General features: G+C 37.6%; 1 protein-coding gene across 1 annotated transcript; it reads left to right on the forward strand.

Moving 5' to 3' along the window:
* Positions 1-5: 5 nt before the first annotated feature.
* On the forward strand, positions 6-21445 carry LOC143466257 (protein MTSS 1-like). Its single transcript, XM_076964914.1, has 16 exons — positions 6-230; positions 2042-2103; positions 2312-2385; positions 13336-13420; positions 13675-13766; positions 13870-13944; positions 14998-15158; positions 17525-17686; positions 17841-17944; positions 18034-18115; positions 18302-18511; positions 18635-18770; positions 18906-19205; positions 19388-19660; positions 19796-19963; positions 20257-21445. Exons 1-16 carry the CDS (start codon positions 165-167, stop codon positions 20667-20669), a joined length of 2463 nt encoding a protein of 820 aa, XP_076821029.1. The 5' UTR covers positions 6-164; the 3' UTR covers positions 20670-21445.
* The last annotated feature ends 39 nt before the right edge of the window (positions 21446-21484 follow it).

The following is a 21484-nucleotide window of genomic DNA, read 5'->3' on the forward strand; positions in this document are numbered from 1 at the left end:
AAATATACCATAATTTTTTTCAGTTTACTGTTGTGTTAGAATAGACTTGCAATACTGCAATATATACAAATGACAGATACATTTTTGTGAGTATTTGAATGAAGGAGGCCTATCTGGATTCTGTGGATTTATTATACATTTGAAAATATAGGAAGTTTTTGAAAATGGATGTAGAAAAAGAATGTGCATTATTAGGAACACTCTTTCAGAACATTGTCACGGATTTAAAGGTTTGAAGAGGCATCATCAGCTTATTTATCAGTGTAGACTATTTATTTCAATGGATTTATTGCCTTTCTATATATTGTATATAAGACCTCTACCCATTATAACTAATTAAGAATAACGATCAGCATGCTGCACATTACCCATAGTGAAAAATGTGGCACCTGCACGCAGGAAATTGATCAACGTACAATCCAATTTTTTTTTTTGTCTTCCGATATATTTATAATGAACAAATAAAGAAAAGCTGATTGTTTGAACACTAATTTATAAAAAATAAACAAAGAATTGAGCCCTCGGTGCATGCCATCATGCCAAAACTTGCATCTTTGCACACGTGATTTCTCATGAAAAACTGCCATACTCTGATGTCGGTCACATTACATGATTTACTGTACTTTGTAAAACAGTAATTTTTTTATAAAGCGATTATTTCACTGGCAGATTGGATTGTTTGATATAGGCGATTGGAAAAAATTACAATATGATCTCTGCAAACAGCTGCATAATTTTTGTTATTAATGGTTTCAACTTAGTTTAGGTGATACATTAGGGTTACGTTGAAGTGAGTATATGTGTGATAGTTTTCAGGTTGGTTTCAATGAATTTTTAATGAATGTTTGGATTCAAAAAAGAAAACATGCTCAAAATATATATTCAATTTTTGCCGATAAACTGGATGACTACTTCTTTTTCATTAAACTATGCTAAAATTATAGGTATACATGCTGTATGCAAGTTTTTTATTTCATTTACTGTATATAGTTGTTGTACAATGGTAGCATATGCTATTGACTCATTGGTTAACTGTTTGAGAAAGATAAATGGCAATACGGGGAAACACAGTTTCATATTTCGACTTCCTTTGTGCCACGTGGCTGCAGTTTGGTAGTCTCATGTTTTATTTTAACTCAATTTAAATGTTGCTGGTGCTTTAACCACAAATATTTGTTATATATATATATAGTGCATACTTAATGTATGTTCTATAAAACATTAGATGGTAATGGTCTGCCTTGCTTTACTGTCGGATAAATATGCCATCACCAGCTTGCATTCCATTGAAAACAACTTAGCATGCATAGCAAGACAAGCTTATAGAAAATTTATGTACCCTACATCAGGGCTTCACAAACTTTTTTGTTCTGCCACGCCATTTAAAAAAAGATATTCTATACGACTCCTTGATTGGTGGCCTTAGCCCATACACGTTATCGATATTAAAGCTATAAACCACCCATCACAAATTTCAAGTGGCATTTTTGTCTATGGCGAAACCATTCAAATGTATTATACACAATTCACGAAAGCAACTGCGCAGTAATAAAAGAACCACATGATGGAAACAGTATAGCGAATAAAAAATTAACAAAAAATTCAATTGATAGAAGTTGAATTTGTTTCACAACCCCAAAATTACATTTTACGACCCCGTTTGAGGTCGTGACCCATAGTTTGAGAAGCTCTGCCCTACATTACTATCCCTATTGCATTAGTTGTAAGACATCAGTGTATTGATTCAGTTCCATGTCACTGTGATTGTGGTACTATTACAGGATTATGTCTATAGAGGCACATAATATATGTTTTATACATTAATATATTTTAGCATTTATCAAACGTTTTAGTAAACAAAATTGCATCATTTATCGAAGAATGAATTAAACAGCCAGAATATTTTTTAACATGATGAGCAAACGTTTTCTTTCCATTTAGAAACATTCTCAATACAGCATTAATTTTATTTGATTTTGCTTCTGTTCCTTTTTCGTAGCAAATAGGAATTCTCCTGCATAATGGAATTTTATTATTACAGGGAAGTTCTCCTGTGTGGGAAGATTTTGTCAGCAAAGGGACCAAGTTGCATTCCTTGCTGAAGTAAGATGATATTAAATTTTTGACTTTTCTAACCACAATTATCTGTAATGTTCTTGTGTTTGGTGCAAATTTGAATGTTTTTGAAGACTAATTTTGAAAATGGTTCACTGCCATCTGTCTGCTTATACTGTAGGTATATATATATATATATGTGATATATATCATTGCTACTTGACCTTGCTTTTTAGTCAAATTTTGTGCCTTGCAGATCCACAACAGTTGCTGTGTCTGCTTTTGTTGAGTCAATACAGAAAATTGCTGATGTAGCCACCAATACCAAAGGTAAATTTTCATAACTGTAATTGTCTCATGAATTGCAAGCGAGAGCATTCTTCATAGACTAATAAATATTCAGTATGCAATAATTTTATCACAATAAAAATATCAGTAAGTTTCCTTAAAAATTTTTTTCGTAATCTGGTTTCATAATATCATAAGAGTTTTCTTGTTTTAATTAGGTTCTGGTTCAGTGAGGTGTAAAATCATATTGTTAGTTGTAAAATCATATTGTTAGTTGTAATGACATTTGCGATGTGTGCAAGCGCTGTACATAGGATGTATTCAGTGAAGCGATTGACCTATTCTTCCTAATGACAAGGGCAGTCTTAAGAGGATTAGCGCCTAGTAACATGCTTACTTCAAACTTAAAATTAATTAGAAAAGCTAGCTTGGGCTCAAAAGATGTATATTTGAATCTTTCCATGTTGAACAACTTGTGTAGAAATACTATAAACCACACTGCGTGTTTGTGTGTACAGTGTGATGCTACGAAAAATATAATCGTATTTCTTATCAGTTATCACTAAATAATTTATTAGAAACCTATTACATTCATGCTATTCACATTGCAGCCTATGTCTTTATTTAACAACTTTTAACAAGCTCTTACTAGTCTTATGATTTGTATACCTAATTTTTTTAATGACATGTATAAAGGGGATTAAGTTTTTTCATGTACTGTTTATTGGTCTGATAATAGGACGTCTTTGAAGTTTATCGGTGGTTTATCGTTGAAGAAGACTAAATTAGTTTGAAAGTTTGTGTCTTGATTTGTTTTGTTTGGTGCCGCACATGTATGGTCCGTACAAAACTTAACATTCGTCTGCTTGAAAGTTACTCTAGTGACTCTAGTCTAACCGCGCAAGCTGCAACTAATATAACAACACACATGTCGTCGTTGGTTTGCTTCTTCCCAAACAGCATCTCACGATCCATATATTATGTCTAAAAGGTTCCGGTATGCGCTGTTCTCGGCAAAATAATTGGATTGTACTCAACGACAACCTGAAACGTTCAGCTGTTATTTAACAAATGTTTGGAGCGCTCGTACTCCATTTACATTTTTTAATTTGCGCCAGACGAAAGTTTGGATTCTTCCAAGTCAAGGCATCATTAAAACGTGACGAATAGCTTCTCCTGCACGAAAATGGGTGTTAAACAAAACACGGTGAAAAATCGCAAAAATTAGCAGCATAGAAACAATTGCTGTTCGTGTTAATGTCACCTTGTTCATGCTGCTAAATCGCAAGGAAAGTTTACCAAAGCCTCGATTTATCACCCACCTCTCAAGGTGACAACGTGCCGAACGTGCGAGGTGTTGCAACCGGGTGATAATTGCCCGATAACACCGATTGACTTTTAGTGCTGTCATAAAATGCGCTGATCGTCGTACACAGCGTTTGATGAATGTTTTTGAGTGTAATTATTTCCAGTGGTTGAATTTGGTCCATTTGATGTGTTGAAACGACAGTCGTTTTTTGTTCGTTGCCCCCTTTCAATGTACGTTATACGTCACAATGAATGTCGTCCACACTTAAGAATATTGATCTTGTTTGTTCCGCCCCCAACTAAGGCTTTCACAAACAGCCTTGAATAAGGGCTGTTTATTAACTAACAATTTCTATTATGAGAAGTCTAATTGTTCGGTTCGACCAGTTAAACATTCAGAAATCCTTCCTTATTCGGATTTTGATGTCAATTCAGACGATGATTTTGTACGTTTCATGACGAAAATTTATTTAACATCAATCATTTTATTTCTTTGTGTATATTTAAATAAAATCCCCGTACATCCTTAGGCCCACCCTAGAACTAAATTCTCCTCACTGGAGTGGTCTACTTCAGTAGAAATGGATTTGTCGTCATGACTTTTTATTGAATGACTTGTCGCACTTTTCGATGCCCACGCAATTCATTTAGAACGGAGTCATCGAAAACTCGTTAAGCCCACCTCAATGACAAATCGGTGAATTTGAAAATAATAAATTTTAAACTTACCGCTACTTGCGCGCGGTAGTTTCAACTTTTCAAACGAGCAAGCAGTTGGCTTACTGTACAACGCTGCACACCGGCGAGGCTTTATTTTTAGAAGGAAGTTTTTAATTGGCCGAACGCCCAAATGCTTTAGAACTGATTTGAAGTGGGTCTTAAAGGCTTATTTACTGTCTTTGTTACGCTTGTGAACATCGTGTAATTCGATACATCCACACAATGTTAACTCGTGCTGTTTTTCTTTGAGACACAGAGTTGAATTAAGCTTCCAAATCATGTACTTCTTTCTGCGATTTTGTTTTTTCTACTAGATTTAATAATCTGTTACGTATACTATTATAAAACAGTGGTCCATTGAAGCCATGAAATGTACATAACCGACGTAAGCTTGATATATGACGTATCGTCCTATATATCACCAACTACTGGCTTGGCCAAGTTCCTACGTCATTAGTCATGAATCGTGATGCCACTTCCATTGCGAAATTTATGATCATCCGCAAGTTGTCTTTCGCTACAAGCCCCAATAGCACCACTCTGTTTGTTGAAGTCGTAAAACTGTTGGTCACATCACCGGGTGCAATTGCTATTTGCGTATAAGGAAGTAAAAGTTTATTTTATAGTTTAATGGGCTATTTTGGCTGATGTCCCAGGTACAAGTAATGACTTCAAAAACACAAAGTAAGATTTGATTCGAATTCACTGAAAACATACGAAGATCTTTTCTATTTGCATAGCCAGCTGGGTGCGACAGTAGTTGTACGAATTGTATTTCTGTTGGTAGGGTGTGTACATTGTACAGCTAAAGGATATAATATTGTCATGTAAACATAACGGTGACATGTGGATCGGATTTAAAACCCAACCTCTTGTGCTTTCTTTTCCGCTAAAGTCGATCTGCCACGTCAAAAGCGCAACTGCACCAAGACAATCCCCAGACGGCATAGTGTAACGTTGCTTAGCGCTGTTCCTTGCTATGTAAGTGTTAATTAAACCGATAAGCGCAGCACTTACGTCGATATTTTTCAACGAAATGAAAAAATCTGGAAATTTGCGCTGGGATGTATTCACGCATCCAAATAGGGAATTGCCAATTAGCGACTGCGCGGTTATCAGTATGGTGTACTATGACTGGTGTTGATATATCATTCAAATTTGGTTTACTGTGTGATGTACATTGGAAATCGATCGCGATTGAGTCCTGTCAGCGATATTGCAAACCACAGTTACCCAAGAACTTACAGCCTAAAGTTATGAGCGCATTTACTGCAAGTTTCGACCTTTGTGCTGTTTTGAGTCACGGTTCGTTGACCTTTCACGCTCGGTTGCTCAAATGAACCTCGTCGTGCAGTTGATTGGTTAAACAGGTTTTTAGCTAAACTTCAACGTACCCGAGTAAGAGCTGTCAAGTGGGCTTGAATGCAAGCCTTGAAAAAAAACTCATTTTTGTTGGTGACTGAATTAGGCGATAACTTTCTATTCCATGGTTCTAGTGCCCATTGTTACCAACTAGATTTCATAGTTGTAATCGGTTATTCGTATCTCGTTCACTGTATTTTTCGTTTTCCCAACTACGTATTATCTGGGCTTAGTTGGATTACAATACCACGCTGCTTCGAATGAAATATTGATCGCATACCGGCTTGCTATTTCTAAATGACGTTATTGTTGGGCAAATGCATTTGTGTGGTACCGTATTGTTTTGATGTTAGGTTGAAGTTATCGTGACAAGAAAAATTGCACCAATACAACGAAAGGCCGACAGACCATCACATGGTGATTTTCCCATTGTAATAATAATAAGGCAAACTACCCAATTTGCTTGTGTAATTTGGCGCCGCTGTTTCCAATCTTGGCTGCTGTATGCTTCAGACACACAGAAAAGCTTGTGTGCTTGATGGGAAGTAGCTGTCCATATGACGTCGTAAATTACGACTCGTAATACCCCTTCGTGAGGAAAGAACAACCGTTCGCCTCGTATCATGCAACTTCAATTGTTCGCTGCTTGCCTACTTTGTTCCTACGAAATAATACGTAGTAAGATTTTCACTTTTCAGATTTTGAGGTAAAGCACTTTTTGGGTTCCAGGGTTTTGCCGCACCTTGAATTATAAGTTATTGTTTCCGTCGATGTCCATCACATCTGCCAAATTCAGTTTCTTGTAATCAATGGAGTTGTCCGTTTTCCGCCGTAACGTGCTTCTCTGTTACGATATAATTAGCAACTCACTCAATTATTGTATCAAAACAAAAACTCTCACATATAGCCGCGTGTAAAAGTATTTCTTAACCCAACAATTCGTTACAACCAATGTTTCGTGTTTGACCCGCTGAACCATTGTGACGCCACCATTTCACTTCTGATGACCTAACAATATTGTGTTAACATTTTGTGAAGGCTTTGTAATATGATATACATCATTGTGTTAAGGTCCTGCATGTCTCACGACTATTATCTGTTTGACGTTATTTCTTTTTTCATCTAACATTGAATATTATTTTATCAGACACCAGTTTTCTTCTTTTGCGCCGTAGTGCTATTTGCGGTCTCATACATGGCATTAATACCTCAGTCAAATTAAAGTAAAACAGTTTTATGTGGCGTCTTCGGCACTCAGGCTCAGCCCGATTCAAGATTTGACCCTATGCAATGATAAATCTGTATTGTAAATACAGTGGGACCTCGTTAATCCGGACCCCAATGAACCGGAATCCCCGCTATCCGACACAAAACTGCCGGGAACGGATTTCTTCCTATGCATTTTACCCCTTTAATCCGGAAACCCCGCTGTCCGACTCCGACACAAAAGTTTTGGAACAAATGTGCTAAATCAATAGCAATAAAATCCGATAAACCGGATTATTAACAGTTAAGCGAAAATGATTCACGATTGTCCTAATACAGTATGTTAGTTTGTTGACGAAACAATTGCCGATTATTATCTACGCATAATTACGTTGCGTTGCATAATGACGTTGTAGCAGCGGTGACGGTCCTATTCGTTGTGGCAAGCCACTTTGTCAGTTACAGCTGAGTAAGTCGCACAGCTTTTTAGTCATACTATGAAATACTGTACAGTATTTTAGAAACGAAAAAATAAATTGTTCATCAACACTAACAAACAACGCTTCCGCGGTCGCAAAAAAATACGTACATTACGTAGGTTGAGTGCGGCAATCTATTGAAGACATACTGCTGCGACTCAATCGTGCTATCAGCTTTTGATATCGCATTGCGCAAAAATTGGAAACAGGCCTAAGAAAGTTCTAGACTGCTGGTCCCACCGGAATGCTTCGCCATGCAAGAGCGGTTGTCAAACCGATTTGCGGCCGCATGTTCGTCACTTCTGGCTTAGAGCATTCGTGTTTAATACGGTGGTTCTGGGGTTCGACACTGGGTCGGATCATACAAAAAATATAATTTTATTTTAGTTGCTGTCCAGCCAGAAACTCGGTACTTAGAATTGGAGTAAGGTGCATACTGCGTTTTGAACACGGTGCTGCATTTGCAAGATTGATTGATTTTTTACTTTCCAATAATCCGGATACCCCGCTAAACCGACATTTTTTGACGAAACGAAGTGGTCCGGATTAACGAGGTCTCACTGTAATTACCAAAGCCAGCTCCAAGCAATTCCAACCACTAAATTGAGCTCTTTACATTGAGCATGGTTGCACTTTATAGCTTATATTTTGTTTTATGGTCTGAGAGCAGTCAATTGTGTCAAAAACAGTATTGTCGTTCACAGTAGCCGACCTGAAGACATTCTTTGTTCGCGCTTGGTTCGGGATCATACGTTGAAGCCCGAGTTGTCATCCACTATATGATATTTTCTTTAATATAATTCAGTCAAAGTTCAAGACTTTTTGAAACAACGAATTTCTTCTATACAACTTTAGATTCTTTTACAAAATTACGATAAAACAGTGAGTGAAAAACATTATTTTTACAAAAATGTTTTAGTAACTCGGTCTAATTTAAATGAGCCGGGTTTGTGTATTTGCATTTCGTGTGTGTAAAATTATTCGGTGTCCTTAGAAAAGCTGACGGAAAATAAATATTGCAGCACTGCAGGTGTGGAATGGTTGCATTTAATTAGAGCAATAATTCCGTCATCTATTGAGTTTTGGCCATGTATATAAGTGTCTTATTGTAAAATCTTTCATTGATTTGTCTATCAATAGTTGTGTTTCATTAGTTGTATAAATTTTGTTTCTTGCGTTTATTTAAACATTATATACTTTATCCAAAATTTCGAAATCTGACCGAGTGTCGCCAACACAAAAGCTCATTCCAATTGCCAGAAAATTGCAGACTATCAAATGCTAAAGGAACATGACTCGTGTTCAGTTTGCAATAGAAACCCACGGTTTGACTTTTCGAAGCCATGTATTTCTGCTTTACCTTAGTCACGGTCAATTTGATTCAAACAGAGATGGCTTTGCGTTGCAGTGGAGATGTTGACAACCGGAGCGGAAAGTGCATGGCTTTCGACTTCATGGGTCAAACATCTGAAGTTTTCATCCTTAGCGGTGGATTCATACATTTTTATATATTTTTTTGCATTCATTTTGTATGTATTTTTTAAGATAGTTAATTTTGATTATACATAACCTATTTAAAAATTAGAAATACTGTACATTTAATTGCATACGGTAGATGCTTTTATAAGTAGGTTATTACTTGTGTTTGTTTATAACGATGATCTAGTTCTTCAAAACCGAAACGTGAGCGCGTCACTTCAGGTTTCCGCATTGCATTTTCGGCTCCTGCAGCAATTCTTAAATAAAGCAACTTCTCACACGAAAACCTTTTATGCACTCAAAATACGCCTGCTGCGAAGGTAGTGACCTTCGTCACGAATTCAGCATCCAGTTTCAACGGCACAAATGTTCAGATTCTCCTGTCGCAACCGGCACTAATCGACTTTGATTGACGGGCAGCGACTTCGTTGAAAATTTGTTTGCAGAAGTTTTTTAAAAGATGACGTATAGAGTCTGCCGTCTTCTCCTTGGGCAACTAGTTCGGAGTTGTTTGTTTTAAAAGTCGTAGATCATGTTGTCTCGTGCCGACAACACCTGTGATAATAGTGATGTCAACAATGGTTTTTGTTGTGTCTGGGAAACGATCGCGCATGTAATTGCGCCTTCACCAATGCGCAACAACCTTGGTTTGAAGGATCGGATCGGCTTTTAATGGCTTCCCCAATGGGCGAATTTCGCTGCAACCCAGGGAAATAATTCTCCATTGCCCAAAACTAACGAAATTCTTCAAATTTGTCGCCTGTCTCGTTGCCAACCTTATAAGGCGACGATAACACGTTTTCTATGGTGTCATTTTTCGACCGTCGACTCTTTACCGCTTGTTCCGACGAGTGAAAATCGGCTGTCGGATCGTGGCCTGACATTCTGACAGAAATGAACCGCTGAGACCAATATGACATGTTTTTCTTGAAGTGTTTTGTCTGTACAACCGGGTTGAACAAGGTTTTCTTGCCCGCGACATTCACTGTACATTGTTCGCTTGTTTACTCGCCACTGTCATAACAATGGTCTTTATTACGTAACAATGCTTAGATATCAAACAAAAGTGTTTCTTAATGAAGTTTTTCATTAAAAATATCATAGGAAACACGCTTCGTCAGGGTATTCTGTAGAACAGGGGTGGGCAAACTTTTTGTACTGAGGGCCACATTTGAAAAAATGTTGCAGCCGGCGGGCCGCACATTTTCATTACAAAGTAGGAAAATTTACCCGGTGTGTAAATAAACGCATATTCATATTAAACACAATTTTTGTATTTCACACTCAGTTACGTTTAAATCTATGCAATCATCATCACAAAATTTAATGAGACTTGTGCAACTGTTCACAGTTTTACGGTTACGGTAGGCTTACGGTAGCCGCTACCGTAATTGTATTTTATGATCAAACAATTGAATCAAGCAATGCGTGAGAAGTGTATGTTGCAATACATGCGCGACTGACGCCTTACGGTATTTCGGTAGGCCTACGGTAGTCGCTACCGTAATTGTATTTTATGATCAAACAATTGAATCAAGCAATGCGTGAGAAGTGTATGTTGCAATACATGCGCGACTGACGTGTGTGTGTTTACGCACTGAAAGTGAAGAGAAAAACACACTCGTAAAGGGAATAATATTTTGTCAGGTAACCTGTTTAATTGAAACAATAAGTGATGAGTAGGAGTTTCTGCAAGTGCCGGCGGGCCGCAGAAAATGGACCCGCGGGCCGCATGCGGCCCGCGGGCCGTAGTTTGCCCACCCCTGCTGTAGAATATAGAATGATTTTTGGATGTTTATGTTTTCGTGGATTTGGCGATGTTCTTGGAACTGATAAAATTCTCGAGTCAAAGCGTGACCTCATCTTTCTGGTAGTTCTTGCCATTTGCTTAATCCGGATAGAAGAAGGTGGTTTGTAAAGAATACGCTCCGCCGCCTTTTCAGGCCATGGCTGCGCCCCTTAAATAGTACAAAGCAAACATCCTTAAAACAACTACCAGGATGTCATGTCACCCATCTGGTAATGCTCGCCCTTTTAGCGACATCCTTTTACCACAATGGCTTTTACCGTTGGTTGCTGCAGAGTGTCTCGCCTTTTTATCAAAACAGTGGTCACCGGACGTGGTCAGACGTTCTGGCCTAGTTTGGCCACTCTGGTATAAAGGGATGTTACGTTTTGAGACAGGGTGACAACAGCCTTAATTGCCTTTCGCTTATTTGGATGTTTTGCTGTGAGGTTAAAAACCTGGAGCCTGTATCGGCCAATTTAGGAAATTGAATCCAGATCAGCAACAAACTCGTGTCCGAGTGCATCGAGTTTGTGTAACGATAACATTTACATAACCTCTATGACATCATCATGTTGCAGGTCAGTATCCTAATTTCAACACTTTCCGCATCCCTTTGGACATGTTTTGTTTCCACGTGATTTTACAAAGTGTCGCAGCCATAGCTAGTTATGCCCGTGTTGGCAATAAGGAATTTCCACAGGTTCAGTTTTGACCATTATTTCGAATCAAAATGATTCCGTTTAAAGTGTTCTAAAATCGAAATGTTCCTCGTGTTACCGCCTTTATTACAATAACCCAGGGCGCGTAAATTTATGTACCCCTTGCTGTCCATTTCTAATTCCAAATTTCTGGAATATGTGGAAAAATTTTCGTTATCTTTGTTAGGACGTGTAGTCGGCCGCACAACATATGCTTAATGGTTGGTCCGCCGCCCATTCGTTAGTGCTGCACTTCGGCGCTGCACAATTCCAGGTATCCTGGTTTTGATTGCGCAGGATAACTTTCAAGGTGCTCGTTGTGTCTGTGTTATCGGTCCCGGCACCAGTTGCGCCTCGAGCCAAGCATTAATGAGTATTTTGTAATATTATTACGTCTAAAGCAGCTTTCACACAAAGGTAGTTTATATTTGGCGCTGGCTTAAAATAAGTGAACGTTATCATTTACGCCACTGCTTTTGTGACTTAATCCACGTTCGCAAGGTCGTTATGCACCCGGTATACGGTGAGAACGCGAGTAAAGGCTTCCTGCCGTAAAGGGGCGGAAGAAATTATCCTTACATTTATTGACTCCGTTTCAAGCTCGTTAACAACACATTTCAACATCAATCAGTGTCAAACAGAAATTTTCTCACGATGCTGAAAGTTGGGAGTCGGGCGACTTGCATTCGGCTACACTGCTACAGCAACGGTTGATATCTTCTCTTATGAAGTTTTGACGACAGCAAGCATATGTTGTTGTACATCACACTTGGGTATTATTACGTCATGTTGGCAAGCAATCAATATCAACCAATTTGCCGCGACGTTTGGTCACTATAATTTTTCTAAACTTATAACTTTCCCGGGGGAAGGGCGCGCTCTGTCGATTTTGGAGACTCGATTTTTGCGTGACATTATCGACAATTCCCGTACATCGCGTTGCTTAACGATCCCCTTGTATTATAAGAAGGGATCTTCGGGATCTGGCATCTTTTAACAAAAGCGAAGCACTCTGCTTCTTGCTTTTTCTGTGTGATTGTAAATTGGGTAAGTTTCTTGTATGTCACCGTCAAATTTCTTCGATCCTTTCCACCATATGTTTAATACTTATTTCGTCTTCTTTGCGCCCAGTCTTTTAATTATGGTGTTTGCTAAAACTCTCTTAGCTTCAGGTCTTCTGTAATACAAGTTACAATATATAAAACCAGTATAAAAATGAGATGAGGTTTTAGTCAGAATTTTTCGAATTAAGTTACCTCAAACAACCTGTCTGTTGTGTAGCGTCGTGACGTAAAATTTGTGTTTTGACATCTCGTTGAGTTTCATTGTGACAACGATTCGGTATATCTGCAATGTACTGAGGGGTTTAACCACATTGTTATGATTAACAACCGCTTTACTGGTGACTCATTTCATTCCTTCAAGTTGTCGTTTTTAAGCTCTGTGCAAGTTAACCGTGAAAGACAGCAAGAGAAAAGAGAAAGTTTGTCAATCACGCTGCAAAGCAACGCCAGCTAAGCCAATCGATATGATCAATCTTGAGGGTACGAGCCCACCCATTACTCGGTGTAGTTACAGTGTCATTGTTATTGTGGGTTATGTCTAATCCAAAAGTGTTTGTCAAGCGTCAGTTGTTGCGACTTTCACATTCAACCTTAACGGACTTGTATTTGGCAGCTCACCTTTTAAACGGCTTTACGAGTTTAATTTTCATTGCTTGTCAACGCTTCAGTTTATCTTGAGTTTTCTAAATTTTAAGAGGGCATTGGGGTTTGAAATCCGTTTGTCAAAGCTTTTGTTCACTTTTCAAAGCTCTTTCACATTGCAATGACATGTTGCTTATGCTTGCTGAATTCAAACCTCTCTTTGTTAACTCATTGATAACGTAATTCAACATTGATAGAGTATTGTTTAGTAAAAATCTTGATTAATCGTAGTCTTACTTTTTCAGGTTCAACGAAAGATATTGGAAGCGCTTTGACACGGATATGCGTGAGACAGAAAATGATGGAAAACAAACTAAAGCATTTTACGAAGTGAGTAGCACTTACTTGTGAACTACCAATCATTTAGAAACCACCATTACGCCACAAACTAAGTTTTTTCATACAACCACTTGTAAAATACTTTGAATTTCGTAAATTTTTATCTGGTATAAGTCTAATGTATCTAAGTAGTAAATATGTGAAAATTTTATTGATTGTATAAATTTTTGTTATTTTATTACATGTTTATATACAGTCAAGCATCAAAACTGAATTTTAAATCCATTTCTGCCTTGTTTTTCTAGCTCAATGCTTGATAATTTGTTGTGTCCGGTACAAGACAGGTTGGAAGAATGGAAGAAGGTTGCCAACCAACTTGAAAAAGATCACACCAAAGGTAAAGTGTTTTGCTATCTGCTAACTGATAACATAAACAAAAGCTTGTAATCTTGTATGCTTATTAAACAAGCCAATCGAAATTTTCTATTTATTTTTTGTAGATTACAAAAAAGCAATGCATGAAATTAAGAAGCGAAACACTGACAGTGTCAGGTTGCAGAAGAAAGCTCGAAAAGGTGAGGCCACTTATTTTCGGAAGAAAATAATGACATTTATATTAACTTAGTCACAACTTCACAAGTGATGGCATGAAGAGTTCATATTTAAGGCCTATTAGATTATTTTACAAATTTCTAAAAATGCTGAATCACCATATTTTTGGCAGTATAAACAGGCGAAATTGTGTTTTCCTAAAATGTTATGTACTATTAGCAAAGTAACTTAAAATAATGAGAAAATGCTCATTCATGAAATTTGAAACAAATCTGTTTTTTATTTACGTTGCTATGTCATTCATTCTTTGTTTCATTTACACTGTATGCTCTTGACATCAAACATTCTATCATCTTCTATGTCTTGTGGCTTAAGTGGTTATTCACGTCACACACGTTATTCATTTTCTAAGCGTTTCTGATCACAGTTTAACCTTTTTCATGTAAAGCCGGGGAAATTTTAATCATGGTAATAAATCAAAGAAAGATACAAATAAATCAACAATTGCAAGGATTACACAGAAAATGCTTTGGAGAAAGGCCAAAGATGTACCAAGAAAAATTTCACCATTTTTGTGAATCATCAATTATTTTTCTTATTTCTTATAACTTATTAATTAATGTTGTAATCTTTAAATGTGATGAAATTAAAACGTCACGACTTGTTTACAGTGTTTTTATAATAAAATTAGTGTAATATTTCTTCTTTTGTATGCCGTGTATAATTCAAATCATTATAAACTTGGTGCCCGTTTGGTGATGCAAGATTGCGAAGTTAGAACTCGCGTTCCAAACTCAATAAGTGTTTGTTTTTTTACTACTTTGTCATAGAGTGGGGAATGGAGGACTTGAATTTGAACAGTATGTCAAGTAGCAATTTTTGCTTAACACCGAAACGTAGCTTAAGCAAATTAAAACAATATAAATACAAGCAACGGTCTTACTGGTACTTGTTGTAATTTGTTGGTTTATATTGATAGTTTGCTGTTATTAACATAAACTATGTAATAAATGTTTGTAGTGTATCATCTATTGTTACAATATTTTGTTAATTTTGTCATCTTATCATTGTTTTAGGAAGCAGAACTGATGTTCAACAGCAATTAAGTTCAGTGATGCTTGATGTTAACGAACGGTTCTCCACTCTGATGGAAACTGAGAAATCCGCATTGCGAAATTTACTGGTGGAAGAACGAACCAGAATATGCCTTTTTGCAAACTGCCTTTCTCCAGTTTTGGTAGGTTTGTTTTAGCCAATCATTAATAGATGCACAAATTTAGTATTGGTTGTTCCCTGCTTCAGGCTAATGTAGGGCAATAAACTTCTATTTAAACTTTACCATACATAACAAACTTCGTAGAAATTAGTTGTGTTAAGTAGTGGCTCCCAATATATTCATGTGGCTATATTGCATGATGAAGCTAATCCAAATATAGCACGTTATATAGAATGTTCAAATACAGAGTGAAATTATCTTGACAACCAGCTTGATGATCATGCTGTGGTTTTGTATTGCTTCTTGTTCAACAATGGTATACATTCACGGTTCAATATCTGATAATCTGCTGAGTCATTAACGGAGTTGAATAGTGCAGATCTGAAGTTAGACTGACAGGTTTTCAACTTGCATATGCTTTTATGACACTGTTACCTCCCCAAAGCATAAATAAATGGAATATGTATGCTAACATATGTGCCAACATGCCAACCCATACCTACCACAGTGTTCCTGTGTGGTATTCATTGTAGATGTGGTGCCATTATTCAAAAGTATTATCATGAAATATTTCTGCTTGAATGCACAGTTTTTGTTAGCATTGTACACTTTAGAAAACCACTAATGTTTGAATCATAAATATTAATTTGGGTTGAGCGATATGTTTTTATATTTTTGTGTAGTTATGGAAATACATACCTTAAGCCTACAGCTCATTAAATATCAAAATATGCTGGTCCATGTAGGTAAAATATGTTAATCACATATTGTGTTCATTTCTGACAAATAAATATGCTTATGTACTTGTAGATTGGAACACAGTGTATAGTTCATAAGCTTAAGTCATTCTTAAGCGTCTTCATGCTATTTAATACTATCAAGACACTTTACTTCAGATGCAAAACTTTCAAAAACATGTACGAGTTAACATCTTTTAAAAGTTCACTTATCTGCTCGAAAAGGGATTTTTGTGTGGTATGCTATTGTTTAAGGCTCATCAACAACTTACTATGTGCCTTTGCATTCCTATAGGTTACTAAAACTGCAAAACATAGTGATTTAACGTAACAGCTCAATGAATCATTTCAAGAGTACATGTACCGTACATGTGTTATTATTGCAAAAGCATTGGGTTTCGATTGGTTAATATTGAGAACAGCAGGAAATCTGCGATTCAAACTGCTTGTAAAACATGCATCGGCGTGTTTGTACTGTTTTCCATTTAACTAGTCACAGGATCTTAATGACAATCAAGTCTATCCATCACTAATGTCTGTTAATGCGAAATTAGTGTGTTTGACCTGTTGTATTTACTTTTGTCGCCAATTTCCTTGTCAATATTTAACTGATCATGGTAATTACATAAGATGTTAGACTTGGGACAGTATAGTCAGACACTGACATGAAAGTATTTAGCAATAAAGCATGAAATACATGATACTATTTCAAGGTTCTGTCTTACAGTGACTGGGTTACATTGTTTTTCTACCATTACTCAAAATGTGTTTATTTAAAGCACAATAAAACATTTGTGGTTCTTTCAAACCCATGTTTTGCACAATTGTCTGAATTGTTGTTTTTAATACCAAAGTCAGCATATTTAAAAGTCCATGATACTTAAATAGGGTGAAAGACCTTTTTATGCTGCTTTTCTGTACGTGTCACAATGCCGTTGCATGGACAGAAACGTTTGCAGAACGCACAAGCAGTTGCTCTTGGTGTACTGATGGGAATCACTTCATCAGTAGAGATGAATAGAGAAAAAATAAACCAAAACAATGAGACTCAGTCCTCTTTGGTTTGAATTTCTTTCCCCTGACTTGTTCAATTCCTTGAAGAATGTTGCTGGCAAAGTTTGTACAAATAAAAAACATGCTCAAGTTTACATGATAAAACGATGTGATAGCCTGAAGGTTGATGGTTATCAAAAATTTTACAATCTGATACCTACCCAGAGACATGAGATCAGTTAAAACAGGCGATTGTCGACATTACGTTTATCTTTTCTTGCTGTAATTGTTTTCACAATATCCCAGCCCACATCGTTGTTGCATTAGTTGTTCAAGAAATTGGATGAGTTCCATGTTTACTTTTGAATTATGTTTGAAATATCAAGTTAAAGGTTACATAAAATGTCACGGAATCTTTTAACCCTCTTTTATAATTCGCTAAAAGCTTACTACTCTAATTCATATCTATTTCACAATTTTTATGTTTCGGTTACTGCAAGGATGTAAATCAAAATAAATACTTTACAGTTTAAGAGTTAAATTAGTCTGATTGAAATCTTAATGTTATGTAATAAAGAGTTACCGTAAAAATTTTCAGCTCTACTTTAGCATTATCTCCACATAATTTTCATCATATATGTAAATTTGCTGCTGCAGGAGCTTCAAGTTTCTATGCTCAATGAAGTAACTCACCTTCATGACTTGACTTCCGATATTACCCGTCTTTGTCGTAATCCAAAACAACTGCCAACATCAACCGATCAGCTTGTTGCTGACTTCATATCTGCCAACAGCCAGTCATCAACATCCCCTCTTACCGTAAGACACGTCAGAATTTTTGTTTTCAAAAAATCCCACAATTGCAACTAACATATGTTTATTCCAGTCTTAGAAGGTTACTTTTTTGCTTCCTTTACTCAAGCAACTGTTAAGCCTTGAATAAATTACATAAGTGATTCTGTGTCAATTTTAGGATCCCCAAGTTACAAATAATGAGGACTTTTTTCTTCAAACGCACAGTCTGAGCCCTCCATCGTCACCAACATCCACTGACAGCAGAAAGTCATCCATGTGCAGGTACACCTCGTAAGCATTGCAGTTGTGTTCAGTATTTTCTTGTTGTAAGGCTCATTTGAATCAAACTGAATTTTGTTTTTGCTCTGCAGCCTGAACAGTATCAACAGCAGCGATTCTCGCTCAAGTGGATCTTTCAACCACACCTCGTCATTTCGTCATCATCATTATCCGGTGAACTGAAGCTTTTCTGTGAACTTTTTTAAATCTGTGAAATTATATTTCTAAGGCGATTAGTACAAAAACAATCGCGTAAACTTTCGACCAATTTTTGGATCTTCATAATGTATAAAATTGCCAGCAAAAGTACGAATTTAACAGCGCAACTCTAACCATTAGCTAATTAAATTTTTATGTCAGAATTACCATCGGCGGACCAACAGTACAGGAAATAGCACCACCGGGCAGGGAAGCCCAACGTCATGCAAAAGTGCGCCAGTTGGCGGCAGCGTTGTAGCTCGTCTGTCCTCAGTTTCATCTCACGATTCGGGATTCATATCAAGCGGCAATGCAGCTATACCCTCTGGAAATGAATTTGCGAAGCCACCTATTCCACCACCAGTGGACAAGGTTAGTGAACAACTAACTTGCAACTTAAAATCATGATTATGAAGATTTTCCTCAACTTTTTCTAGCTAAGTTTTTTGTACCCATAAAAGGCATGTGTTTAGAAATTTTGTCACTTTGTTCCAGATATCGCAGAATGGTGCTGATGGTGTTTCTCCCGTTATTCGTTCCCGACCCAATTCTGAGCAACTTTCATCCGACTTCATGGTCTCACCGAGAAGTCAAAATAAGCCATTTTCTTGGAAAGATTGGTCTAGACCAGGTGAGACAAGAGCAACGTCAACCTACAGCTTGCAATATGCTATGACATCGTTGAAAATAAATTTTGATTACATTATTAAAGCTGTTACGTAATTAGTGCGATTAAATTAATCGGATTCCCATTATGTGGTTTCAGGTCCTTATGACAACGTACCTCCCAGTCACCCTGTGAATGACCCACGACAAAACGTTCTTCCCAGCAAACCCCAGGCCCCACCCCCTTTATCACCAAAACCCGACTATCTTGTGCACAGATCATCCATGGTCGACGTACCCAGGGACCATCCCGCGCCTCCACTACGTCACCGGAATTCTGAACCTGCAGGCTTTTCATTCATGACCCCCAAAGATGAACCCCCGCTCCCACCCCCTCCGTTGATTGGTCAGGACAATTCCTGTTCTACTGAAGACGCTTTTCCCCCGCCCCCTCCTTCACGTAAGTATATTGATGCTTTGTGACATCACACTCTGTGCTTAGTGCTTAAACACTTATAATTTATGTGTATATGGTTTAGCAAGAACAATTGGTACTTTTCTTATTTATTTATTCAGCATCATCCACGTTTAAGTTTTGTGAAATAATTTTTCGTTAAGTTGTAAGTTTATTCTTCTTCTTAGTTTTATCCGATGACGTAGGAACAATTCCTAATCCGCCAGTGCCGCAGATGCACCAACCCAACAGCGCTGGCGTCAATCCAGGGCACGTCAACTACGCTACCATGCCTCCCAATCCGGTGTTACCTCCATCAGACTACGGACCACAGTCTGAGTTTTCATCCATGACATTAGGCAGAAAGAACAGTAGCAATAGTCTTCAATATTCGAGTAGCAGCGGTTACAGCAGCCAGAATACCACTCCAGCCTGTTCTGAAGACACGATTGCTTCTCACGGTAATTGTTAGGTTTGTTACTTGGTAGTTGGTACATTTTCCTGTGCTTTGTCTATGGTTTAGAACTTTCTGGAACGTGCGCAGTTGTGTTTAGTCTTAGATGTGACGTGTTGTAATGAACGTTTATGGGTTCCAGACACTGATTATGACGGCGACGATGCATTACCACATCACAGAGGCAGGCACGATTATGAGAAATTCTCTACTCTTCCTCGAAATTATCACCATAGCAACAGCCACGCACATGCGCGTAATAGCCAACAAAGAAGACCAGCTTCGACTGCTGGAGTTCCAGAAACAACTAGTAAGTGTTTTTTGCATTTATTAAAGTCTTATTACCAGAGTTGTGCTTATTTTTTGTTTTTCGAAATTGATGTTAATATGTTAAATTTAGTCAATAACAGTTGGGGTTTCGCAACAATTATTTCAATTAAACTTCCAGGAGAACATTGTACTGTGTATTGTACATTCCTAACGGTTAGCTAGCTAGTTAAGCTCTGGAAGGCTATGGTCGTTAGAAATTAAGAATATGGAAATCACTATACTTCGACAATACAACCTGACATAAATAAAATATTATTTATTTTTGTTTGTTAGTGATAAACACCCAGATTCATACTCCCGGCACCGCAACGATACGCCGGAAACCCTCGAGTAAATTCAACTCTGTTCGGCGGAATTGCGCTCCAAAGCCGGTACAAACTCCGACAGTTCCTTCGAACAACATATCCAACTTGATGTCAACTTTTCAACCATTAAACCATAATCATAACAACGATTACGTCGAAGGTATGGCGGGTGTGGAGAATTTCGGTCCGTCCTCGAATGCCAATTTCGGGGAAAACCAGAATTCCGTTGCCCGGGACCTCACGCTTAAATTTAGGGCGGAAGATATGCAAGATGGGTCTCCTACCCCCACCATGACTCCTACTGCGGGGGACTTTTACGGCTCCTACAACGGTGATTTTCATTCAGGGGTGGCGCCGCTCCACAAAAAGACGTCACAGTAGGGCGAAAATCTTGACAGATATCATTAAGTCTGAGAAATGTGGTCGAATGACGTCAGAAAGGTGCCGAGTTAAGATGTCGTAATAGGTCTGTGACGTGAAGAAAGATCATTGGAGGACGTGTACATATTTGCTGATGCTTAGGTGCCGCGTGATAGGGTTCGCATAAGCTTCATCGCGCTGCTGATAGGGATGTGCTTGGATTATTGCGTATTTGGAGGATTTTGGTCAAGGCTGGCGTCATCGTTTCTTTTATCATGACGACATCAACTGTTTCGTCACCGTTCTTTTTTGGCGCTGTCTTATGGTCTTATGCTTTGTGTGATGGTTCAATCTAAAACTTCGGTTTATTTTCTGCCCAATATTTTGAGTAGTGAGCTCGCGGTCGTGTTTGCTTAATTTCCATTTTTACAAAACTATGCTGCCATTTTGACGTGTTTATGGCTTACCTAATCAGAAGTTTTTCATTTGGGACATATTCTAGAAACATTTTCGATAACCGCACGCTATGTCGTGTTTAAATATTTTGTGACGTCGCTTATAGCGTACAATTTTTATTAGAATTTGCTTATATCGTGGAGTTGCTGATTGCAACTTTCTACTTGTATACAATCTAACTTATTCTTTTCCGTTTGCGCAATGATATAGTTTTCCTTTCTTGAACGCTTCTATCGTACCTTCGTTTTGTGCGTGTTGCTTATTTCGACATCGCTTTCTGGGGCATTTAAAGCCCAGATCCGTGTGAAATGTAAAACCAAATAAAAAGCACACAAGAAGCCCTTCTTCGTCTGTTACTCCTTAAGTTTTAAAACCACAAC

Source organism: Clavelina lepadiformis, chromosome 7, assembly GCF_947623445.1.
Source record: "Clavelina lepadiformis chromosome 7, kaClaLepa1.1, whole genome shotgun sequence".
Lineage (NCBI taxonomy): Eukaryota > Metazoa > Chordata > Ascidiacea > Aplousobranchia > Clavelinidae > Clavelina > Clavelina lepadiformis.